Source organism: Erythrolamprus reginae, chromosome Z, assembly GCF_031021105.1.
Source record: "Erythrolamprus reginae isolate rEryReg1 chromosome Z, rEryReg1.hap1, whole genome shotgun sequence".
NCBI lineage: Eukaryota > Metazoa > Chordata > Lepidosauria > Squamata > Dipsadidae > Erythrolamprus > Erythrolamprus reginae.
In genome coordinates, this window is record NC_091963.1 from 147,386,023 (window position 1) to 147,412,027 (window position 26,005).

The 26,005-nt window shown below is 45.2% G+C and overlaps 1 protein-coding gene across 1 annotated transcript in view; it reads right to left on the bottom strand.

Moving 5' to 3' along the window:
* The window catches only part of LOC139175781 (myosin-6-like), a 79,234-nt gene that overhangs the window by 20,587 nt on the left and 32,642 nt on the right, over positions 1 to 26,005 (bottom strand). Inside the window, exons 18-29 of the mRNA XM_070767064.1 lie at positions 25,174 to 25,297; positions 23,632 to 23,768; positions 22,287 to 22,413; positions 20,901 to 21,029; positions 16,713 to 16,955; positions 13,924 to 14,100; positions 12,782 to 12,927; positions 10,002 to 10,092; positions 8,728 to 9,117; positions 7,235 to 7,361; positions 4,779 to 4,897; positions 4,085 to 4,281 (exon numbers count right to left, since the gene is read on the bottom strand). Coding sequence (XP_070623165.1) covers positions 4,085 to 4,281; positions 4,779 to 4,897; positions 7,235 to 7,361; positions 8,728 to 9,117; positions 10,002 to 10,092; positions 12,782 to 12,927; positions 13,924 to 14,100; positions 16,713 to 16,955; positions 20,901 to 21,029; positions 22,287 to 22,413; positions 23,632 to 23,768; positions 25,174 to 25,297 — 2,007 coding nt within the window. The remainder of the gene's footprint in view (positions 1 to 4,084; positions 4,282 to 4,778; positions 4,898 to 7,234; positions 7,362 to 8,727; positions 9,118 to 10,001; positions 10,093 to 12,781; positions 12,928 to 13,923; positions 14,101 to 16,712; positions 16,956 to 20,900; positions 21,030 to 22,286; positions 22,414 to 23,631; positions 23,769 to 25,173; positions 25,298 to 26,005) is intronic.

A 26,005-nucleotide genomic window follows, 5' to 3' on the forward strand; every position in this document is an offset into this window, starting at 1 on the left:
TCCCATTCTTTTCTGAAGAACACCGCAAGTAGCCAGCTGGCTCCCAACCGATCATCTCGTGCTCTGCAGTAGATTCGTAAGTAAAGTGGAAACCGCAAGATGGCGTCCCCCAGCAAAACCATCCCTATCTACCTACTGTTCTGCCCGGCCCTGTTAATTATCAGCAATTAATCCCCAATGAAGTCTCGAAAGCAAAGTCACTATGTATATTTGTCTATTTACAAATGTATTTGTCTATTTACAAAGAAACTGCTGGAAATAGCAATGAAATCATAGGAATGTCAGTCCCGCTGCCAAAAGTCCAGCGTTATCAGGACAGTTAATAAGGAGCATCCAATATAATGTGATAAATTCAAGTCAATAGTTTTTAGCATTGACAGATACTCACAGATGCCTTCAAAAACCAGGATTTCAGGATTGCAGAAGGATTGAAGAGAGAAACTTTAAGGCTGCTAGTTCTCTCTCTATATATATAGGAATTTTGAACTTCTGCACTGGGGTTTCCCATCATCCTCCCTTTTATACTATCAGTGATGACAAGCTGTGCATAGACGTATTCAATGCCTAGATCTACGTTGCCAGAGATATTCTTGTCTACCAGGCATTCTTCTTACTCTAGCATCTAATATAGAGTCCACAATATCCCCCTCCTTATCTGACTCAAATATTATCACAGCTGAGGGTTTTGCAGTCTCTGGATGTTCCCCAGGTTCTAACTCTCCCTCACTTTCACTTTCTGGTTCCTCTGGTAAGCACACTGGCCTATGATACCCAGATGGACCTGGTTCATTCTCCTCAACGCCTGTGATCAAAGGAGCCGGATGCAAACCAACCACAACACCTACCTTGGTGTTTTTAAATGGGGAAATCTCCTCCAACCAACAAGCTTTTTGCTCGTCTTATACACTGTCAAGTTCAAATATAACTCGAGCCAAAAGCTTCTTCATTAGAGGAAGCGCCGGTGAAAGGAAATGCTCAAGATCTTGAGGGGGAGGGGTAGAGAATGCATAGGAAGGGAGGAGGAGGGAGGAGAAACGTAAATACAGGGTCCACATTTGTGAGGGGCAAAAGATATGGAGGCCAAAAAGGTCCCCAATGAGGGTTTCAAGACTCAAATGTCCTTCCTCAATAGCTCAATCTCATCCTGGAGATGCCGTCAAAACACACAATAGTCCCGGTAGAAAATATTGCCATTTTATAAGCCCTTGTGAAATCAATTCTCTCTCTCTCTCTCTCTCTCTCTCTCTCTCTCTCTCTCTCTCTCTCTCTCTCTCTCTCTCTCTCTCTCTCTCTCCATCTATCTGACTTCTATGCCACCCAATCCTGTGGGGCAAAGGGTGGCTTACAACAATACAGTGATATCTCGTCTTACAAACCCCTCGTCATACAAACTTTTCGAGATACAAACCCGGGGTTTAAGATTTTTTTGCATCTTCTTACAAACTATTTTCACCTTACAAACCCACCACTGCCGCTGGGATGCCCCACCTCTGGACTTCCGTTGCCAGTGAAGCACTCGTTTTTGCACTGCTGGGATTTCCCTGAGGCTCCCCTCCATGGGAAACCCCACGTCTGGACTTCTGTGTTTTTGTGATGCTGCAGGGGAATCCCAGCAGTGCAAAAACGGGTGCTTCGCTGGCAACGGAAGTCCAGAGGTGGGGTTTCCCAGCGAGGGGCGCCTCAGTGAAATTGCAGCATCGCAAAAACACAGAGGTCCGGAGGTGGGGTTTCGAGGACTTCAGTGTTTTTGCGATGCTGCGATTTCACTGATGCTCCCTTGACTGGGAAACCCCCACCTCTGGACTTCCGTTGCCAGCGAAGTGCTCGTTTTTGCAATGCTAGGATTCCCCTGCTGGGATTCCCCTGCAGCATGGCAAAAACAAAGAAGTCCAGAGGTGGGGTTTCCCATGAAGGGAAGTCTCAGGGGAATCCCAGCAGCGCAAAAACAGGCGCTTCGGCTGGCAAAAGGCGTGAATTTTGGGCTTGCACGCTTTAATTGTTTTTCTATGGGAAACATTGTTTCGTCTTACAAACTTTTCACCTTAAGAACCTCGTCCCAGAACCAATTAAGTTTGTAAGACAAGGTATCACTGTATAATGACTGTTTGAAGTGAGGACTTTGTTGGAAAAAAGATGAGTGACAACTGGTGCTCATAGTTATGACCTCAGACCCAAGGATCAGCAACTGGAACGTATGTATGTATGTATGTATGTATGTATGTATGTATGTATGTATGTATGTATGTATGTGTATACATATGTGACAGTCATACTGTCCCAAGGTCACATGATAACCATTTGTGACTTCGGACATAAGCAAAGCCAATGGGTGAAGCTGGCATGCTTGACCCAACAACCACAGCAAAAACCACTCACCTAACAGCCATCCCGATTAGAAACCTGAGTCGTTAAGTTGAGGGCTACCTGTATTTGGTTGACATATTCAAAGGAACGGTACAAGACTTAAATTCCTCCCGGTTCGGACCAGATTGCCTGAGCTGTTAGCAACCCATTGGTGACATAAAGATGGCATCATGGATCCAGTTCTGTCTGTGCTGGTTCTTGAGCGCCACCAAATTTTCCAGGTTTTTTCCCCCTCTGTTTGGATGGCTTCTCCTCGTCTTCTTATTCATTCATTCATTCATTCATTCATTCATTCATTCATTCATTCATCCATTCAAGTTTTATGCCGCCCTTCTCCTTAGACTCAGGGTGGCTTACAACATGTTAGCAATAGCACTTTTTAACACTGCCAGCCTAGTGCCCCCACAATACAGGTCCTCATTTTACGCACCTCGGAAGGATGGAAGGCTGAGTCCACCTTGAGCCGGGGATGAGATTTGAACCGCTGACCTGCAGATCTACAGTCAGCTTCAGTGGCCTGCAGTACAACACTCTACCTGCTGCGCCACCCGGCTCTTTTGGGAAAAAGCCCTCCCGCCAGCCTCCGGGTTAATACCCCCCTTTATTTCATTGTCCGAAACACAGCTGAGCAACCTCCTCAGCTTTGTTTCGGGCTGAAGCGACCCTCTGCGCATGCGCGGAAGTGAATTCGGATGAAGTGGCACGCGCATGAAATGTCGCGATGCAAACCGGTGGGAAAGATAAGTGGAACCCACCAAGCGGGGGTTGCCACTACTGCCGCTACCGATGCACTGTGCGCATAGCTTTGGGTCTCTGGTGTGCATGCACATACCCCAGTGAGATTCTGCTTCTGCACATGCACAGGAAGCAAAATCTCATAACGGGACGCACGTGTGTGAGGAATTTCAGCAGGGGTTTTTTTTTGCTTCTGTGCAATTGCTAAAATCTTGCGCGCAAGCACATCCCCTCATGAAGTGTTGCTTCCTGCGTATTCAATTCAATTCAATTCAATTCATTAGATTTGTATGCCACCCCTCTCCGAAGACTCGGGGCGGCTCACAACAACAATAAAAACAATATTCTAGCGAAAACAAATCTAATATTAAAAAGCACATAAAACCCTATCATATTTAAAAAGCAAACAACACATACATATCCAAATATAAATATTAAAAAGCCTGGGGGAAAGGTGTCTCAACTCCCCCATGCCTGGTGGTATAGATGGGCTTTGAGTAATTTACGAAAGACAAGGAGGGTGGGGGCAGTTCTAATCTCTGGGGAGAGTTGATTCCAGAGGGCCGGGGCTGCCACAGAGAAGGCTCTTCCCCTGGGGCCCGCCAAATGACATTGTTTAGTAGAATGGGACCCAGAGAAGGCCAACTCTGTGGGACCTTATCGGTTGCTGGGATTCGTGCGGTAGCAGGCGGTTCCGGAGGTACTCTGGTCCAATGCCATGTATTCGCAGAAGCAAAATCTTTCTGGGATGCATGCACACACACACACACATGAGACCCAAAGCTCTATGCGCAGCCCCCAGTTTTACTACCAATGTGGTGTCATCATCCGTTCCGGTAGGAATCTGCTACTGGAACCCACCCAAGCTGGAATGGTATCGTCAAGCATGAACACCACATCAAAAGCCAATGTTTGTTGACGGCGAGCTACCTGGTCCATCCTGATGGTCAAGATGCGACCTCTGGAATCCACCTCCCTCACTTACTTGGCCTCCTCCAGCTCCTCCGTCCTCTGGATGGCATCCGTTTCATACTTGGTTCTCCACTGGGCCACCTCCGAGTTGGCCTTGGAGAGGACCCGCTGGAGCTCCGCTTTGGCTTCCATCTCCTCCTCATATTGTTCCCTCAGAAGGTCGCAGTCGTGGCGGGAGGACTGAAGAGCGTGCGCTAGAGCGTTTTTGGCCTATGTCAAAGGGGGAAGTCCAGTGTGAATTTGGTGGGTGTCCATCACACCTCCTGTCTCCCTCTCCCCCAAAACCCAAGATCCACAATTCCCAAGCAGGGGGGGAGTCCCATTACCACTGCTACTAGTGTGCTGTGCGCACAGTTTCAATTCTCTTGCATGGCATGCGCCCCAGAAATATGATTTTGCTTCTGTGCATACGAAGGAAGCAAAAATGTGTTGAATTCTTGTGAGGGGACGTGCATGCAAGAGAGATTTTGGTGATTTTTTTGCTTCTGCGCATGCACATAAGCAAAAAAAAAATCACAAAAATCTCACGTGCGCATGCGTCCCCTCACTGGATTTTGCTTCTGTGCATGCACTCAAAGCAGAAATACGCTGGGACGCGCATGTAAGATAACGGAAGCTGCATGTACAGCGCAGTGTTCACTATCAGTGTGCCAACCTCTACCGTTCCGGTAGCAACCCACTGCTGTTCCCAGGTGACTTTTCTTCACCTTGGTCTCCTCTTCCAGCTGTCTCTTGAGGTCCTCCATTTGTTGCGTGTAGGATTGTTTCCCGCGAGTCAGCTGGGAAACGAGGGCCTCTTTCTCTTCGAGCTGTCGGGAGAGTTCCCCTGCGGGCGGGAGAGGAGGGAAGTTGAGTTCCAGAAACTACACCCGATAGTAGCTTCTTCTGGGTGTACCACTCTACTACGCCCTGGTCCGACCACACCTGGAGTACTGTATACAGTTCTAGTCACCACAGTTCAAAAGAGACATTGAAACTCTGGAGAAGGTGCAAAAAAGAGCAACCAAGATGATTAAGGGATTGGAAACCAAGACTTACGAAGAGAGACTGAGGGAACTGGGCATGGATAGCCTAGGAAAAGGAGGGCCAGAGCGGACATGATAGCAGTCTACAAGTATACGGGGGGATGTCACAGAGAGGAGGGGATCACTTTATTCTTCAGGGCACCAGAGGGCCGGACGAGGAACAACGGCTGGAAGCTGACCAAGGAGAGATTCAACATGGAGATAAGGAGGAACTTCCTGACGGTCAGAGCGATCAACCAATGGAACAACCTATCAGCGGACGTTGTGAACTCCAACACTCTGGACATTTTAAAGAGAAGATTGAACTGCCACTTGACTGGTGTGCTATAGGGTTCCTGCTTGGGCGGGGGGTTGAACTTGATGGCCTTCATGGTCCCTTTCAACTCTAACAAACAAACAGACCTCATAAAGAGGTGTAGAAAAACAAGGCGGAGACCCAAAGAGGCAAATGGACTATCTTTTGTTTTCTCCTTGAAGAGCTTTTGCTTCTCATCCAAGAAGCTTCTTCAGTGCTGACAGAATGCTGGAGAACGGAAGGATTTAGATTCATTGCAGTCATCTTGTTGCTAGTCGTCGTTGCGGCCCTTTGGAAGTTTATCTGTGCCCTCAGGGTCTCTTGAGTAGTGCAAATGGGCTATAAATGTTTACAACTGTTCTGTCCATACCACCCATCGGTCAGAATAAAAAGTCCATACCCTCACGGAATAATACTTAAAAGGTATATTGCTTACAAAACATTCAGGCAAAAAAATGGTTAAATAGTTCGAAATCTAATTTAGTCCATGCTGGCAATATTCCCAGCTTAATTGCCTTGAAGATAAGAACAGAAAGCCAAAGCTCAATTAGGGGAATTCCTTTGAATTGATTCTGTCCGTCAAATAGACATACTGTGGTCTTTTTCAGATGATGAGACTACATGACGATGAGTTTACATGGGTTAGAGTGATCTGCAAGAAAAGTGTTCCTTGAACTCCAGAGCTCCCACAGAACCATAATTTTTATGAACCTTGTTCACCATGCTCACTTATTCCCAGACTGTCTCTTATATAATGACAAGGTGTGGCCAAGTGTTCCCTAGAGCTATGAATGCCAAGACCCTATTCTTTTCAGATATTCTTGCCTAGACATAGATCTTCTGACTCTGGCATCTAACATCAGCTCGTCTTCTAATTCATCTTTCTCCTCTGACACAGTCCATATTCTAACTGGGGATGATACAGTCTTCCTTCCTTCCTTCCTTCCTTCCTTCCTTCCTTCCTTCCTTCCTTCCTTCCTTCCTTTATTATTTGTTTGTTTATCTATCTATCTATCTATCTATCTATCTATCTATCTATCTATCTATCTATCTATCTATCTATCTATTAGATTTGTATGCCGCCCCTCTCTGGAGACTTTACTTGATCCTCAGTCTCTAACTCTCCCTCACTCTCAGACTCAGGTGACAAGAACATTGGCCTAGGAAACCAATACGCATCCGTCGCCTGGTTCTCGAAATCCATGATCAGCTGAGCCAGTCATGGACCAGTCACAATAACAACAACATGATCCCTTCAGTAGTTCCAAGAAGGTTCCTCACCTCATTTGCACTATTTAGGAGACCCAATAGGCATAGATAAATCTTCAAGCACCTACATGCAAGGAGATGTGAGTTCCTGCCAAGTTGGCAGATGAAGATTGGTCAATGAGATGGACTTGGGGGTGTGGCTTGAACTTTCAACTGGGTGGAGAAACCCCTGGACTTCAGATTCGGGTTTCTCCCAGATGTACCAATATAGCTCTGTTAATAAATTGGAACTTTGAGGAATACTTTGATTTAGTTTTGGATACTATTTGGAATCAAGGAAGGAAGGAAGGAAGGAAGGAAATAAAGGAGGGGAAAGAAAAGGAAGAAAGAAAAGAGAAAGTGAAAAAAGAAAAAAGAAAGTGAAAAAAGAAAAACTTATGACCACATTTTTGGTTGCTAAGCAAAAGCATTGTTAAGTGAATTTCACCACATTTTACAAGGCCCCGCTCACCTGACCACCAAACCACATGCACCTGATGCCATGCCCATCTGCCCTCAAGCCACACCCACAAAATAAGCCACACCCACAGAACCGATAGGGAATTCTTTTTCACATTTCACCCCTTGCCGGTACCGTTTTCAGTGAGCAGTTTCGCCCGCTGGGTGTTGGTGTCATTGAGGGTTCGCTGCGTCTCCTCCAACTTGGCGCGGTTATCTGTCGATTGGTCCTCGAGGGTACGGCACATCTTCTCCAAATTTGCCTGCCAAGAAATAGAAGAATTAAACTGGAATAAAGCCTGGCAGAAGCTTGAGCGTGTTTTCCAATGAAACCACGTGGTTGATTAACTTGAAAAGACCCAGGCGTTGAAAGCATCTTCATACCTGGCGATACAGGTGGGTCTTGAGTAACTTGCGAAAAACAAGGAGGGTGGGGGCCATTCTAATCTCTGGGGGGAGTTGGTTCCAGAGGCCTGGGGCCGCCACAGAGAAGGCTCTTCCCCTGGGGCCCGCCAAAGGACATTGTTTGGTCGATGGGACCCGGAGAAGGCCAACTCTGTGGGACCTTATCAGCCGCTGGAATTTGTGTGGTAGAAGGCGGTTTCGGAGGTATCCTGGTCCAATGCCATGTAGGGCTTTAAAAGTCATTAGCAACACTTTGAATTGTGATCGGAAACTGATCGGCAGCCAGTGCAGACCAAGGAGTGTTGTAGAAATGTGGGCGAATCTGGGAAGCCCCACGATAGCTCTCACGGCCGCATTCTGCACGATCTGAAGTTTCCGAACACTTTTCAAAGGTAGCCCCATGTAGAGAGTGTTGCAGTAATCGAACCTCGAGGTGATGAGGGCATGAGTGACTGTGAGCAATGACTCCCTGTCCAAGTAGGGCCGCAACTGGTGCACCAGGCAAACCTGGGCAAACGGCCCCCTCGCCACAGCCGAAAGATGATGTTCCAATGTTAGCTGTGGATCGAGGAGGATGCCCAAGTTGCAAAACCTCTCTGAGGGGGGTCAATAATTCCCCCCCCCCAGGGTAATGAACGGACAGATGGAATTGTCCTTGGGAGGCAAAACCCACAGCCATTCCGTCTTGTCTGGATTGAGTTTGAGCTTGTTGACACCCATCCAAACCCCAACAACCTCCAGATATTCTGGTCCGATGCCATGTAGGGCTTTATAGCTCATTACCAACACTTTGCATTGTGACCGGAAACTGATTGGCAGCCAGTGGTAATGTTTCCTAGTTGGGTCTTGAAATATTTGCAAGAAAACAACCCAGTTCAGAGATCACCAGGAACCCCAGATTTTCCTCCCAGCGCCCACCATTATACTCTGAAGCAACTATCTACCTAAAAGTGAGCTTGTGTTATCCATGGCATTGTTTGGCTGGTTTTTGGCCACCCTCCTCTCAGTAAAGGTCAGCCATTCACGGCCTACTGGAACGCTCCGGTGGCGGTGGGGTTCATGTGCACATGCAAAAGCCAAATCTCGCATGCACAACAATGTGCACGGCGTGTGTATGGTCGATGATGATGGAGCTGCACATGCAACTCCATTTCTGCCGGTGGAACAGTGTTCGACACTGTCCCGCCTCTTGCCCCCCCTGCCTCCCCTCCACAGACACAACACCTTGGCCTTCAGAATCTGCTCCATGTTGGAGGCCACATCGTCCAGCTCTAGCTTCAGCTCGCTCTTCTCCTTCTCCAGCTTCTGCTTGACCCGCTGCAGGTTGTCGATCTGCTCAGCCAGCTCGGCCACCGAATCCGCGTGCTTCTTGCGCAAGGCGGCCGCCGTGGCCTCGTGCTGCAGCGTGGCCTCTTCCAGATCACGCCGCATCTTCTGGGACTCGGCCTCCCGCTTCTTGTTCAGCTCGATCTGCACTGAGTTGGCCCCGCCGGCCTCTTCCAGACGCTCGCTGATCTCCTCCAGTTCTCGCGAGAGGTCCGAGCGCTGTTTTTCCACCTTGGCGCGGGCCGCGCGCTCTGCCTCCATCTCCTCTTCCAGCTCCTCAATTCGTGCCTGAACGGTGGGAAAAAAGATGAATCATTAGATTATTTATTTATTCATTTATTCATTCATTCATTCATTCATTCATTCATTCATTTATTTATTTATTTATCCAATACACAAATACATAGGAAGAAAGATAGACATGTGATAATATAAAAGAGGGTGAAAGTGAACTTAGAGGAGAGGATATATGAAAAAAAGAGAATATATAAGATAGGTGAAAGAAAGGAAAGACAATTGGACAGGGGACGAAAGGCACACCAGTGCACTTATGTATGCCCCTTACTGGCCTCTTAGGAACCTGGAGAGGTCAATCGTGGAGAGTCTAAGGGAGAAATGTTGGGGGTTAGGGGTTGACACAATTGAGTCCGGTAATGAGTTCCACGCTTCGATAACTCGATTGTTGAAATCATATTTTTTACAGTCAAGTTTGGAGCAGTTCGTATTAAGTTTGAATCTGTTGCGTGCTCTTGTGTTATTGCGGTTGAAGCTGAAGTAGTCATTGACCGGTAGGACGTTGCAGCATATGATCTTGTGGGCAATACTCAAATCGTGTTTTAGGCGCCGTAGTTTTAGACCCGGATTGTTAGGGGTAATATACTGATTCTGTAAACCACTTAAGAGAGATTTGCAAAAGCACTCCAAAGCAGTATATAAGTCTAAATGCTTTTTCTATGGGGTCATTAAAAGAGGATAATGTGGTGTTTTTATATTCCTGTAAGCCACCTCGAGTCGCTGTAGATGAATAAGTGGCAATATAAATTTTCTGAATAAAGAAACAAACTTTGCTTCCAGTGATGTAGAAAGGGGGCAAAAACAGACTGACCGTCCAAAATTTTGGGAAATTTCTCTCTTTTTTTCCTGGCTCGAGCATCAAAGAAGGGTTTTCCTACCTGGAGCTCCTTTAGTTTCTTCTGCATCTGGGAAGCCAGGGCTTGTTCGTCTTCAATCTTGCTGTTCTGTTGGTTGATATCAAACTCTTTCCTGCCAAAGAGAATTCATTGGGGAGTTAAAAACCTGGTCCATAAAATACAGATAGTCCTTGACTTACAACAGTTTGCTTAGTGACTGTTCAAAGGTACTAAGGTAAATGGTTTTGGAATTGCTTCTCAGACTTACATCCCCGTGGTCTCGCTTGCGATCAAAATTCAGTCACTTTACCCACGGATTCATATTTACGACGCATCCCAGGTGTTGTGGTTGGCTCTGGCCCAGCTCCTGCCCCAGGGAATGGGGAGGTGGATGCAGGGGAAAATTCAACATGTCACAGGCTTGTGTTATTGCCGACAGAATCAGTTCAGAGTTTAGTTTCCTCGGACGAAGAAGAAGGTGGGAGTGACTCGGCAGAGGAGGGCTTGGCACACAGCCCAGGCAGTCAATCTCCCTTATCTTCTATAGCTTCAGATGATGATATTTTGTACCCACGAAGTGCAGAATTATGCGCAGAAGAGACCAAGTAAGAACATATTACAGGAAATAAGGGAGGCCACCTGTGTTTGGGCGGGGCTCCAGTAATTAGGGTTGCTGCTATAAATAGCAGCATGTGAGTTTGGCCGTTGTGGAAGAATATCTGTTGCAGTATTGTCAGGAATCTTGTGTGCTGGACTTTGTTGCTTTTTCACGCCTTTGAAACCAAAGCAGAGCAACATGTGTGTGTGTGTGTGTGTGTGTGTCTCACTTCGTTGGAAGAAGAAGGGGTGTGAAGTTTTTCCACAGCTGCTGGCTAAGTACTTAATGACTGCTTAAGGGACATTGTACAGACTACTGGGTTGTTTTGGGAAGAGTGCTCTTTGCAGTACAAAAAGAGTGCTTTGTTTATTTTGAATTTTGTGATAAAGAACATTGTTTTGAATTTTCAAACGAGTGTGTGTCTGAAATTTGTACCCTTGAATTTTCAGGAGGCTCCTATCAGAGAGCCTGACAGAACACCGGGTGTGTGTAGATCAGGTGGTCCTCTTTTTGTGACCTTCTGAGATGATCAGCAAGATCAATGGGGAAGCCCGATTCACTTAACAACCAGGCAACCCCGCAGTTTTCTATTACTTTTCAAAATTTTACAAAACTTTGTATTTTATATTTTGATAAGCTAATAAAAATGTGTAGGGGGAAAAAAACCACAACCACAACAAGATCAGGCACAGTCTCATGATGCCTCAATGATCAACCACTTAATGATGGTTGTAAGTCAAGGACTACTTTTGTTCTGTATTTCCCCCAGAAATTTCTGGGGTTTCTGGATTCCAGGAACAATGAATCTTGGGGAAGGTTGGAGAAGGAAGCTACTGTATTTTTCAAAGCGCGCCTTAGTTTGGGGGCAGGAAAATAGGGGGCGGGGGAATCTACCTACCAAGTATTCACCTGGCTAGTGTTCTTAGTCAGATCAGCTTCAGGACATTATTTTATCCCCTGGTTAGGGCTGGAAAAAAAACCTTTTATGGAGGGAATATCAATGAAAACCAGCCTGCAAAGACTTAAGTCTGGAAAAAAACTTGGGAGTAGCAAATGAAAAAATCTTGCAAGCCAGGAGGATCGTTAGCATCTTGTTAGGACTGAAAAAATATTTTTAGAGGGAATAGCAATGAAAACAATCCTGCAAAGACTTAGGGCTGGAAAAAATCTTGGGAGTAGCAATGAAAAAAAATCCTACAAGCCAGGAAGAATGTTAGCACCTTGTTAGAGCTGAAAAAACCTTTTTTGGAGGGAATAGCAATGAAAACCAGCCTGCAAAGACTTACGTCTGGAAAAAAAGCTTGGGAGTAGCAAATGAAAAAATCTTGCAAGCCAGGAGGATCATTAGCATCTTGTTAGGACTGAAAAAAATATTTTTAGACAGAATAGCAATGAAAACCAGCCTGCAAAGACTTAAGTCTGGGGGAAAAAACTTAAGAGTAGCAAATGATAAAATCCTACAAGCCAGGAAGAATGTTAGCATGTTGTTAGGGATGAAAAAACCTTTTTTCAGAGGGCATAGCAATGAAAACAAGCCTGCAAAGACCTGGGATTGGGAAAAAACCTTTTTGGAGTAGCAAATGATAAAATCCTACAAGCCAGGAAGGATGTTAGCATGTTGTTAGGGCTGAAAAAACCTTTTTCGGAGGGAATAGCAATGAAAACCGGCCTGCAAAGACTTAATTCTGGAAAAAAACTTGGGAGTAAAGTAGCAAATGAAAAAATCCTACAAGCCAGGAAGAATGTTAGCACCTTGTTAGGGCTGAACAAACCTTTTTCAGAGGGCGTAGCAATGAAAACAAGCCTGCAAAGACCTAGGATTGGAAAAAACCTTTTTTGGAGGCAGTAGCAATGAAAAAAAAAAAGCCTGCAAAGATTTAGGGTTGGAAAAAAAAATTTTTTTGGAGTACCAATGAAAAAATCCTGCAAGCCAGGAAGATTGTTAGCACCTTGTTATGGCTGGAGTATAATAAGCACCCAAATTTTCAGCCTTTTTTAGGAGTGGATAGGTGCATTTTATACTCTGGAAAATATGGTAATTCCTTCCCAGTCAGTTGTGTGGATGACACAACACACAAATTCAGATGTGAAGGGATAATGAAACCAGTTTTATTTCCGTCCTTATTTTGGAGACAAATAGGAAAACTCTTGAACTTGGTCATTTTTGTGGGGTGACCCCCTGAGACCCCTAAACCCAAAAGCACAGAGCTGGCTCTTCCCTTACTTTTTAATTTTCTCTTCCAGCTGCTGCTTGTCATTCTCCAAGTCCATGATGTTCTCTTGGGCCAGCTTTAGGTCTCCTTCAATTTTCCTTTTGGACCGTTCCAGATCCATCCGGATTTTCCTCTCCTGTTCTAGCGAACCTTCTAGCTGTTGATGGCAAGAGGGGAGGAGAAGAGGAGAGAGAGAGAGACAGAGTGGAAGGAAGGAAGGAGAGAAGGAGCAAAGAAGGGAAGGGAGAAAGGGAGAAAGGAGGGAGTAAAGGAAATAAAGTAAGCAAGGAGGGAAGGAGCAAAGAAGGGAAGGAAGAAAGGGAGACAGGAGGAAAGGAAAGAAAGAGAGAAGTAAGTAAGTAACAGGGAAGGAGCAAAGAAGGGAAGGAAGAAAGGAGGGAGGGAGATAAGGAAAGAAAGAAGGAAGTGAGTAGGAAAGGAGCAAAGAAGGAAAGGATGAAAGGAAGATAGGAGGAAAGGAAGGGAGGGAAGAAAAGAAATAAAAAGAAGGAAGGAGGGAGGGAGGAGGAAAGGAGGGAAAGAGCAAAGAAGGGAAAGAAGAAAAGGAAGGGAGGGAAGTAAAGAAATAAAAAGAAGGAAGGAGGGAGGGAGGAGGAAAGGAGGGAAAGAGCAAAGAAGGGAAAGAAGAAAGGGAGAAAAGAGAGAGGTGTATTTTGGGCTGGACCCACCTTCTGAGCATGTGCAGAAGTAAAATTGCATGAGTGGAACGAGTGGAAACATTGCAATGTGCACCAGTAGCGAAAGCAAGTGGAACCCATCCCCAGGTTCTCCCGAATCCCCGAGAACCCCCAGCAGCCCACTCCCGGACAGACCACCTCCCACCTCAGTCCACTGCTGTATTGGGCTCCTACCAGTACAAATGGAGCTGTGCGCACACCTTTGGGTCTTTGCGCATGCATGTATCTCAAGGGATGCGCGCTTGCGTTAGATTTTGGTGATTTTTTTTGCGAGGAAGCATAAAAACCACTGAAATCTCCCAAGTGCACGTCCCTTCACAAAATTTTGCTTCTTATGCGTGCACAGAAGCAAAATCTCGCTGGGACATGCACGCGCACACATGCCAGAGACTCAAAGCTGCGCGCACAGCACACCGGTAGTAGCAGTAGCAGCAACCCCTGCCTGATCCACTCACATCGTCCACTTGCTGTTCCAGCTTCATCTTGGCTTTGCTCAGGCTGTTGACTTTGTCTTCTTCGACCTGGAAGTCGTCTAACGCTTGTTGGTGGGCCTCTTGGAGGGTTTTCTTCTCCTTGGTTAGTTTGGCGATGATCTCATCCAGGCCAGCCATTTCTTCGGTGAGGTTTTTCACCTGAAAAGAGCACCAATCCGAAGGGACTGTTACCATACAAATGAATGCTTGGCTTATGGTCATTCTATTAAGGGATGAGTTCAAAGCTATGATGGGGACCGACCAATGCGAAACTCTGTTGCAACCGTCCTCTTAGTCACGGGATTAAAATTATTTTATTTTATTTTATTTTATTTTATTTTATTTTATTTTATTTTATTTTATTTTATTTTATTTTATTTTATTTTATTTTATTTTATTTTATTTTATTTTATTTTATTTTATTTTATTTTATTTTATTTTATTTTATTTTATTTTATTTTATTTTATTTTATTTTATTTTATTTTATTTTATTTTATTTTATTTTATTTTATTTTATTTTATTTTATTTTATTTTATTTTATTTTATTTTATTTTATTTTATTTTATTTTATTTTATTTTATTTTATTTTATTTTATTTTATTTTATTTTATTTTATTTTATTTTATTTTATTTTATTTTATTTTATTTTATTTTATTTTATTTTATAATTTAATTTAATTTAATTTAATTTAATTTATCTGTCTATCTGTCTATCTGTCTATCTGTCTATCTGTCTATCTGTCTATCTTATCTATCTATCTATCTATCTATCTATCTATCTATCTATCTATCTATCTATCTATCTATCTATCTATCTATTTATTAGATTTGTATGCCGCCCCTCTCCGGAGACTCGGAGCAGCTCACAGCAAAAAACACAGTACAAATCCAATAGTTAAAAAGCAATTTAAAACCCTTAATATAAAAACAGTCATACATCCCAGACAAGAACCATACACGAAGCGGGAACGGCTCGGGGGAATCAATTCCCCCATGCCTGACGGCAGAGGTGGGTTTTAAGGAGTTTGCAAAAGGCGAGGAGGGTGGGGGCGGTCCTAATCTCCGGGGGGAGTTGATTCCAGAGGGCCGGGGCCACCACAGAGAAGGCTCTTCCCTTATCCCGCCAGACGACATTGTTTCGTCGACGGGACCCAGAGAAGGCCAACTCTGTGGGACCTAACCGGTCACTGGGATTCGTGCGGTAGAAGGCGGTCCCTGAGATATTCTGGTCCGGTGCCATGAAGGGCTTTATAGGTCATAACCAACACTCTGAATTGTGACCGGAAACTGATCAGCAACCAATGCAGACTGTGGAGTGTTGGTGTAACATGGGCATATTTGGGGAAGCCCATGATTGCTCTCGCAGCTGCATTCTGCACGATCTGAAGTTTCCGAACACTCTTCAAAGGTAGCCCCATGTATGATCTTCAGGAACCGGTTCATACAGGCAGACGTTGACTTACGACAGTTTTAGTTGCATAGAATGACTGATGAAATGGAAAGGGACTTTGGAGGTCTTCTAGTCCAACCCCCTGCTCAGGCAGGGAAACTTATATCAGTGATGGCCAATTTTTTTTAAATCATGTGCCGGGACCCATAATTCAATGCATGCAAGCTACCCACGCGTGCTCCCCTGGTCCCCAGCGCATGTGTACATGCTCCTCCACCCTGGAACATTTGTGTGGTCCCCTATGCTTTCCCCACCCCTACACATACACACACGACCCCTCTGCCCCATTTTGGGCCTCCCTGCAGCCTCCTGAGACCATAAACGGGCCACCCGTGTGCCTGCAGAAAGGGCTGCGTGCGCCACCTGTAGCACATGTGCCCCTGGTTCGCCATTACAGCCCTATATCATGTAAGACAAATGGTTATCCAATCTCTTCTTAAAAACTTCAGTATTGGAGCATTCACAACATTTGTTTGTTTGTTTGTTTGTTTGTTTGTTTTATTTATTTATCTATCTATCTATCTATCTATCTATCTATCTATCTATCTATCTATCTATCTATCTATCTATTTATTTATTTATTTGATTTTTACGCCGCCCTTCTCCTTAGACTCAGGGTGGCTTACAACATGTTAGCAGTAGCACTTTTTAACAGAGCCAGCATATTGCCCCCACAATCCGGGTCCTCATTTTACCCACCTCAGAAGGATGGAAGGCTGAGTCAACCTTGAGCCGGTGATGAGATTTGAACCGCTAACCTACAGATCTACAGTCGGCTTCAGTGGCCTGCAGTACAGCACTCTACCTGCTGCGCCACCCCGGCTCTTTTAATGTTTAATCTTTTAATGTTCGTTCCAGGTTGGGAGGATTAAAAAGCAAAATTGCGACAGTGTTTCCTACTTATGGTAGCAACATCCTCTCGGCCATGTGAAGAAAATTAAGACATTTGGCTACCGGCTCATTAAATGACCAAAGTTCATTTAATGACCGTTCCAAGTTATGACAAAAATACTAATTGTGACCGTGTCGCTTACACTGGTAGCAGGGCCCTGGTGGTCAGATGATCAAAACCTAGACGCTTGGCGGCTGACTCATATTTACGATGATTTTGAACGGTCAAGTGATCCTTCTTTTGCAGATTCACTTAACAACCATATTTCTCATTTAATGATGGATTGTGATTTATTTTAAAAAATGCGACAGAAACATCGTAAAGTGGGGCAAAACTCAACCACGCTCTGGCTTAAAGCAACGAAGGGAAATTTGGAACTCAGTTACAGACGGTCGTAAGTTGAGGACTACCTGTGTTTTCAACGCACCTTGTTCTCGGTGGCGTGCTTCTCCTTCTCCACCTTGGCCAAGGTCAACTCCAGGTCATCGATATCCTTCTTGAGCTCCGAACATTCGTCTTCCAGCTTCCGCTTCTTGGCGGTCAGTTCGGCGTTCATCTCCTCTTCGTCTTCGATCCGCTCGGTCATCTCTTTCACTTTGGCCTCCAGCTGGATCTTGTTCTTGATCAGCTGGTCGCAGCGTTCCTCAGCGTCGTTCAGATTGTCTTGTTCCTGGGGGTGGGTGGGGTGGGTGGGGGGGTTGGGTGAGGGGGGAGAAGGGAAGGAAAGAACAGAAGAAAGAAAGAAATAGGTTCCTATTATCATCAATGGTGGATGTGTAGTAAAGTTAAGCTTTATTGGAAAATGATAGAAAGAATAATAAAAGAAATAGTAATGCAAGAAATAGAAAAAAACCCAGAATTTTACTTATTGGGTATAACCAAACAGAAATATAAAAAAGAAATTCTACATTTAGTCATTCATATTTTGACAGCGGCCAGGATAGTATATGCGCAAAATTGGAAAGGGGAAAGTATTCCCAAAGAGGAAGAGGTTATTAAGAAAATATTAGATTGCGCTGAAATGGATAGGATGACAAGACAGTTAAAAGACCAAGAGGAATCAGAATTTTATGCGATTTGGAATAAAGTGTTTGTCTGTCTGTCTGTCTGTCTGTCTGTCTGTCTGTCTGTCTGTCTGTCTGTCTGTCTGTCTGTCTGTCTGTCTGTCTGTCTGTCTGTCTGTCTGTCTGTCTATCTATCTATCTATCTATCTATCTATCTATCTATCTATCTATCTATCTATCTATCTATCTATTTATTTATTGGATTTGTATGCCGCCCTCTCTCCGGAGACTCGGGGCGGCTAACAGCAACAATAAAACAGTGTACAATAGTAGTCTGATGTTAGAAATAATTAAAAGCCCATTAATATTTTTTTTTTTTTAAACCAAACATACATACAAACATACCATGCATAGAATTGTAAAGGCCTAGGGGGGAAAGAGGATCTCAATTCCCCCATGTCTGACGGCAGAGGTGGGTTTTAAGTAGCTTACGAAAGGCAAGGAGGGTGGGGGCAATTCTAATCTTTGGGGGGAGTTGGTTCCAGAGGGCCAGGGCCGCCACAGAGAAGGCTCTTCCCCTGGGTCCCGCCAAGCGACATTCTTTAGTTGATGGGATCTGGAGAAGATCCACTCTGTGGGATCTAACTGGTCGCTGGGATTCGTGCAGCAGAAGGCAGTCCCTGAGATAATCTGGTCCGGTGCCATGAAGGGCTTTATAGGTCATAACCAACACTTTGAATTGTAACCGGAAACTGATCGGCAACCAATGCAGACTGCGGAGTGTTGGTGTAACATGGGCATATTTGGGAAAGCCCATGATTGCTCTCACAGCTGCATTCTGCACGATCTGAAGTTTCGAAACATATATGGATAGATAAGAAGAAGAAGTAAAAGTAAAACTTAAGTGAGAAACGTAGAAGTATGGTTATGACTTAAATTTTGTGTTCTACTTAGTTTATATATGAAGGGGTTTTTTTTATACAAGGTTAAACAAAATTTCTTCTTTTCATTTAAAGTAATAAGTTGATTTAAAGTATGAATAAGGTATTCTTTTTTTCTGTATGGAAATTTGACTTCTAGAATAAGTGGGGAAATTGCAACCCCAATTTTATGTTAAATGTATGTTTGTCAGTTTTGTCATTTTAATGAAAAATCAATAAAGTTTATTATAAGAAAAGAAAAGAAGAACCAATAGAATAGAAGATTTGCAGCTCAGGGTTGAGCAATGGGGTCCGTGGTGGTCTCAGGCGGATGGTTTGCTTGTAGATGTTTTATTGACCTTACTAGGATACATCATCAGTATCGGGTTCCTACCGGAACAGGAAGGGGAATAGGACGCCGCACCAGTAGCGGAAATGGAGCTGCTCATGCACCTTTGGGTGATCGGCGGGTGGACGTGGGCATCAAAGTGAGATTTGGCTCCTGCGCATGCGCAGTCTTGTCAGAGGATGCACGCATGCATGAGAGTTTGGTGATTTTCAGCAAATTTTTTTCCACTGAAATCTCGCGCCTCCACACGTCTTCCTGCAGGTTTTGCTTCCTGCGCATGCACAAAAGCCAAATGTCGCTCTGTCATGCGCACAGCGTGGTGGTTTTCTTGCAGACATTTCATGAGTCAACTAGGGAACATCATCAATGCCAGATGTTTGCTCCAGTCTCCCTGCCTTCTATCACGTGATGATATTATCTACTTTTGTGATGGCGAACCTATGGCCCCCATGCCACAGGTGGCACATGGAGCCATGTCTGCCAGCACGCAAGGAGTTGCCCTAGCTCAGCTCCAGCGCACATGTGTGTGCCAGCCACTGATTTACTGTGAGCTGCCCTGAGTCCTTGTAGAGGGGCAGCAAATAAATCTAATAAATATTATTATTATTATTGTTGTTGTTGTTGTTGTTGTTATTATTATTATTATTATTATTATTATTATTATTATTATTATTTCAATACAACACAGCAAACGAGATCACTATGCTGGATTTCATATTTCATCAACAGTCGGGCGCTTTCCAAGTAAATTATTATTATTATTATTATTATTATTATTATTATTATTATTATTACGGTATTATTTTTATTTTTATTTTTATTTTTATTTTTATTTTTATTTTTATTTTTATTTTTATTTTTATTTTTATTTTTATTTTTATTTTTATTTTTATTTTTATTTTTATTTTTATTTTTATTTTTATTTTTATTTTTATTTTTATTTTTATTTTTATTTTTATTTTTATTTTTATTTTTATTTTTATTTTTATTTTTATTTTTATTTTTATTTTTATTTTTATTTTTATTTTTATTTTTATTTTTATTTTTATTTTTATTTTTATTTTTATTTTCCCTGGTGCGGAGGCTCTGGGATGGCGTTTTTGGCCTCCAGAGGGCCTCGGAAGGAGGAGGCTTCAGCCTCTGGAGCCTGGGTAGGGAGAAAAATGGGCCTATCTACTGGAAGTCAGGAAATGGGCCGTTTCTGACCTCCAGATGGCCTCTGGGGGAGATGGGGAGGCTGTTTTGGCCTTCTCCAGACTCCGGAGCCTGCAAAGGGCGAAAAATGGGCCTACCGGGTCCCCTAAGAAATTGAGAAATGGTCCGTTTCTGACCTCCAAAGGACCTCTGGGAAATGGAGGAAGCTGTTTTCACCTTTCCTAGGCTCCAGGGAAGCCTCTGGAGCCTGGGGAGGGCGAAAAAATAGGCCTACTGGGTTTACCAGAAGTTGCAAAATGGGCCATTTCTGACCTCCAGATGGCCTCTGGGGGAGATGGGGAGGCTGTTTTGGCCTTCTCCAGACTCCAGGGAAGTCCCTGGAGCCTGGGGAGGGCAAAAAAGGGGCCTACTGGGTCCACCTGAAGTTGAGAAATGGTCCATTTCTGACCTCCAGAGGGCCTCTGGGAAGCGAAGAAGGTATTTTCATCCTTCCTAGGCTACAGGGAAGTCTTTGGAGCCTGAGGAGGGCAAAAAATGGGCCTACTAGAAGTTGGGAAATGTGTGAACAGTAGGGAGATCGTTCATGGATGTCTGAAGGGATGGGGTAGCACGGGGAGGGGTCCCACATGCATGTGCAGGGGTGGGTGGTGTGGGGGCATTGAATTATGGGTGGGGTAATGCACACGCGCACAACAACACATGTGTGCATGCTTTCAGTACCTGGTGGGATACAATGTCTGTGAGAAAAGCAGCCAAGTTCTCAGTGTAAAGGAAGAACGTCAGAATGAGGAGCAAGGATTATGTAAACCTCTGAGTGTCAAGACGGTGCAGGAGTTGGTGATAAATTAAGGGCTTGCCATATTATCTATAAAAGGCCTGGTGTTTATGGGGGGGGGATTTTCATAAGGGAACAGATAAAGCCACAAAGCATTTTTTTGGGAGGGGTTCAAGGCCATCCTATGCCCACCCACCTGGGCGGAAGCGGAAGGAGGACTGACCATGCTGACAAGGGGTGTGAAACTTTCAACTGGGTGGGAAACTCAGATTTAGGGTTCCCAGTGTAGGTGCCAGGATGGCTCTGAAAATAAATTGGAATTTTGTGGAGTACTTTGCCTTGGATTCTGATTTTGGTGGGATGCTACCTGGAACCTTGGCATTGAGTTGCAAAGTGGCCTAAATGTACTCACAGCTTGGACTTGCAACTGGAGGTCATTCTTCTCCTGCAGCAAGGAGACCATCTTCTCCTCCAGCTCCTTTCTCCTGGCTTCTGACTTCTCCAACGCTTCCTTCAGCCTCCCGAATTCCTCTTTCATTGTCTGTGAAGGATACATAAGAGTCGCCTCGGTCAAAATAGAGCTGAAAGGGACTTTAGAGGTCTCCTAGTCTGACCCCCTGCTCAAGCAGGAGAACCTATACAATCTCAGAGCGGTGGCTGTCTAGTGTCTCCTTAAAAACCTCCAGTGATGAAATGCCCACAGCTTCTGGTGGCAAGTTGTTCCAGTGGTTAATTGTTCTCCCAGAGGTGGGATTCAAAAAGTTTAGCAGCCGGTTCTCTACCGGGTTGCTGTGTGTGCATGGCCATGGTGGGAGTAGCCTACTCAGTCTCCTTCACTACAGTAGAGGGGGCGGGTGGGCATTTTCGATCTCCCAAGGCTGCAGAAGCTTTCCTTGAGCCTTTGGGGGTGTAAAAACGGCCTCCCCTGGGTTCCGGAGACTCTCAGGAAGCAGGAAACATGCCTGTTTCTGGATTTCCAGAACTTCCAAGAGGCTCATTTTTCATCCAAACACTGCTGTTTTTGGCAAACACCCAGGAGCAATTTGCAGGCAACGTTCATGAGTTCAAGCAGAGCAGAGACAGAAGCTTGAATGCAGAGATCAAGATGCAAAATGAACAAAGTTGTTTCCCGCAAATTGGTCAGTCCTTTTCCTCACTTAAATAGGCTACGGGGTGGCCAATTAACCCCAAGCCTTACTCCCGAGTAGACCTCCTGAGCACACACATTCAGGGCAGCCTCCTCCCCCTCCCTTTCTTCTTCTTCTTCTTCTTCTTCTTCTTCTTCTTCTTCTTCTTCTTCTCCTCCTCCTCCTCCTCCTCCTCTTCCTTCCTCCTCCTCCTCCTCCTCTTCCTTCCTCCTCCTCCCCCTCCCTTTCTTCTTCTTCTTCTTCTCCTCCTCCTCCTCCTCCTCTTCCTTCTCCTTCTTCCCTGGTGCCAGCTACATAGGCCGATGGCGAATCATCACACCAGCCCTCCTTGCGGGTCAAAATCAACTACCAGCTGCACTGGCTGCTGGCAGGCGACAGCAGAACAATCATCCTTCTTTTAATGACCCCCCATAATCCCTTATAGTATGGAGTCTGGGCAATTGAATGGAGCTGAACTTTTACTGGCCAGATGCCTTTCCTGTTGCCAAGGCAGAGTTCTACTCAGAGGCTCTAAATTCTCAAGAGAGCCCAGAGAGAGAAATATCTGTCTCTACCTAGGATTGAACTCACAGCCTCCTGAGTGTGAGGTGAGAGCTCCACCTCACCGCACCACTCATTGAACGAACGAACGAATTAATGAAGGTGGTCACCTGCATTTCTTTCTCAGTTTCCGCGCTCTTCAGCAAAGGTTTGATCTTGAAGAACAGCTTCATCCAAGGCCAATTTTTCACCCCCATGAAAGCCCGGATGTTGTACTGGATGATGAGCAAGGCATCCCTGGTGGAAGGAATCAAAGAGAAATCACGCCGTAACTTTTTTAGAAACTTCTTTCCTTCCTTGTCCACCCTCCGCCCTGTGGAATTCACTCCCCCAAAACACTCAGAATGTCAAAGCGAGGAAAACATCCATTAATCAGCATTTAACATTATTATTTCTACATTTCTACACCTTTCAACTAACGTCCCCTTTTTTACACCTCACTAACCGGCCGCTACTGCTATGGCCTCTGGGATTGTTGCAGGCGTGTGCATGCCCATCGGCACGAGATTTCACTTCTGCACATGCGCAGCAAATGAAATCTCATGTGGGGACAATCTTTCGTGTGCGATTTGGGCAATTTTCAGCAATTTCTTTGCTTCCGCGTATGTGCAGAAGCAAAAAAACCTGCTGAAAATCGGCAAAATCTCACATGTGAGAGCATTCTCATGTGAAAATTTGCTTCTCGCACATGCATGTGCATGTACACGGCCTCCTGCAGGACTCTGCCAGTCAAAATCAGGCCGCAGGTGGGCAACTCGAGGCCCCCATGTGGCCCGTTTTAGGCCTCCATGGCCTCCTGCAGGACTGCTGGCTGAAAACGGGCTGCAGGTGGGTCACATGAGGCCCCCAATCAGCCTATTTTGGCCTCCATGGCCTCCTGCAGCACTGCTGGCTGAAAACGGGCTGCAGGTGGGTCACATGAGGCCCCCAATCAGCCTATTTTGGCCTCCATGGCCTCCTGCAGCACTGCTGGCTGAAAACGGGCTGCAGGTGGGTCACATGAGGCCCCCAATCAGCCTATTTTGGCCTCCATGGCCTCCTGCAGCACTGCTGGCTGAAAACGGGCTGCAGGTGGGTCACATGAGGCCCCCAATCAGCCTATTTTGGCCTCCATGGCCTCCTGCAGCACTGCTGGCTGAAAACAGGCCAAGGGAGTAGGGTCACGTGCGCCTCTTCGTGCCCTGTTTTGGTCGACAGAGGCCCCGAGTCTGCGGAGAGGGGCGGCATACAAATCTAAATAAATAAATAAATAAATAAATAAATAGTGGGCTAGTCCGGTGGGCTAGTCCTTTGATTTTTCCAAGTCGGACCCACGGGCCAAATCTAGCACCCCATGGCTGGATTCAGTCCACGGGCCTTGAGTTGGACACCCCTGCTGTAGACACTAGTTTAGGAATTCTGCAATCTGGGTAACCAAAGGTCTCCATAACCTCGGTCTTCTTCCCTAGGGCTCACCTCCGCTCCATGATCTTCTTGAACTCAATGCGCATGAGTTGGCCCCTTGCTCGGGCTTGGATGCGGGTGATAATCCTGGACAGCCGCTCGTCTCGCAATTCCTCCAGTTGACCCAGCAGACCTGCCTTGAAAAACACCTGTGGGATGGGAAGTTGGTTTTGGTTTCATTTGATTCGCTAAATTTAAAACAAAACAAAATAAGCAAAGGGAAAGAAAAAAAATGTGGTTGTAGGGTCCTTTCGTCCAGAATGGATTTCTGGTTTGGTGGTTGTTTGTGTGACAATGACTTTGAAATAGGGATTTTCTCCAGCTTGGCCATTTGAAGAGGGGTGGACTTCGATTCCCATAATTCTCATGCAGGGTGGAGAATTCTGGGAGTTGAAGTCCACAGAACTTCCAGTTGCCAAGATCGAGAAACCCTTCTTCAGGCTGAAAGCAAAACGTTTTAGCTTAAAGACCATGTGGTGATTAAAAAAATGGAAGCTCTTCTTTAAAGTCACTCACAGATCCTTCCTTCCTCCCTTCCTCCCTCCCTCCCTCCCTTCCTTCCTCCCTCCTCCCTCCTCCTTCCTCCTCCTCCCTCCCTCTCCTTCCTTCCTTCCTTCCTCCTTCCTTCCCTCCCTTCCTCCTTTCCTTCCTTCCTTCCTTCCTCCCTTCCTCTATCCCTTCTTCCCCTCCTTCTCCATCTATTGTCTGCCCATCTTTTCTTTCCTTCCTCCATACATCCCATTGTCCCCCTCCTCTTCCCTCTCAAGCCCCTCCCTTTTCCTTTATCCCTTCTCTCATCCTATACTCCCCTCCTTCCCTCCCTTCTTCCTCCCTCCCTCCCTCCTTTCCTCCATCCTATTCTCTCCCTCCTTCTCCTCCCTCCCTCTTCCTTCTCTATCCTCTCCTTTCTTTCTTTCTTTCTTTCTATCCTTCCTTCCTATTTTTCCCTTTCTTTCTTTCTGTCTCTCCTTTCTTTCTTCTTTTCTTTCTTTCTTTCTTTCTTTCTTTCTTTCTTTCTTTCTTTGTCAAACAATTATAGGGTGATAATTTGTACATATAAAACATTAGATAAGTAATGATAAAAAGTAGACAATAGGACAGGGACGGTAGGCACAATGGTGCGCTTATGCATGCCCCTTATGCACTTATGCTTATGCACTGCCCCCCTCCTCCATCCCTCCCTTTCTTCTCATTTCCTCTCCTTCCTTCCTTCATCTATTCTATTCCCCCCCTCCTCCTCCTCCTTCTCTAGCTTCATCCCTTTTCTTTTCTTGGTTTTCTCCCCCTCCTCCTCCTCCCTCTCCTCCCTCTCTCCCTCCATCCTTCTTTCTTCCTTTCTTCCTTCCTCCATCCATTCTATTCTCCCCATCCTCCTCTTCTCTAGCTCCACCCTTTTCCTTTCTTGATTTTCCTCCCTCCCTCCTCCTTCATTCCTTCATCCCATTCTCCCCCCTCTCCTCCTCCTCCTTCCCTTCCTGTTCTAACTCGAGGACTCTATGCATTCTAAAATTCCCTTCCTGGCCTCCTTGTGGAAAAGGGACTTTCACGCCTTACCTTGGTGTGTCCAAACTTGTACTGGTTGTGGTCAATGTCCAGGGAGCCTAGAAGTTTCTCAGCCCCCTTCCGGCTGTCGATGAACTGACCCTCTGGAATGGCCATTGGGTTCAGGATCCGGTACCTGGCGAGAAAGCAAAAATTCCTTTGTTAAAGTTTAACTGGAATTTGACTGAGAAAGAGAAGCATCCAGATGCTTGTGGGGTTCTCATCCCAAAAACCTGCTGCTTAACCATTTCAGCATCTGACGGAGTGGACAGTTAGTCCTTGACTTACGGCTGGGCTAAGAACCAGCGCTAAGCAAGGCGTTTGCTAATATCTATCATAATAATCATAATAATAGCAAAGCATTTTAGGCTTATATATCAATTGATAATTCTGTCCAACCCTCTCTGAGTGGTTTATAGAGTCAGCCTCTTATCCCCCCCCCCAATAATATGGGTCCTCATTTTACCGACTTCAGAAGGATGAAAAGCCAAGTTGACCTTGAGTTGGTCAGGATCGAACTATCCTGCTCGAGCGGGGGGTGGTGGTGTTGGACTAGGTGACCTACAAGGTCCTTTCCCACTCTTTCAACCTGTTATTATTATCTGTATCTCTGGAGTCTTTCTAGAGTCTCAACATGCTTTTAACATCGTCGCTGCTAAAACTGGATGCAGTATTCCAAGTGTGGCCTTACCAAGGCCTTATAGAAACATAGAAACATAGAAGTCTGACGGCAGAAAAAGACCTCATGGTCCCTCTAGTCTGCCCTTCTACTATTTTCTGTATTTTATCTTAGGATGGATATATGTTTATCCCAGGCATGTTTAAATTCAGTTACTGTGGATTT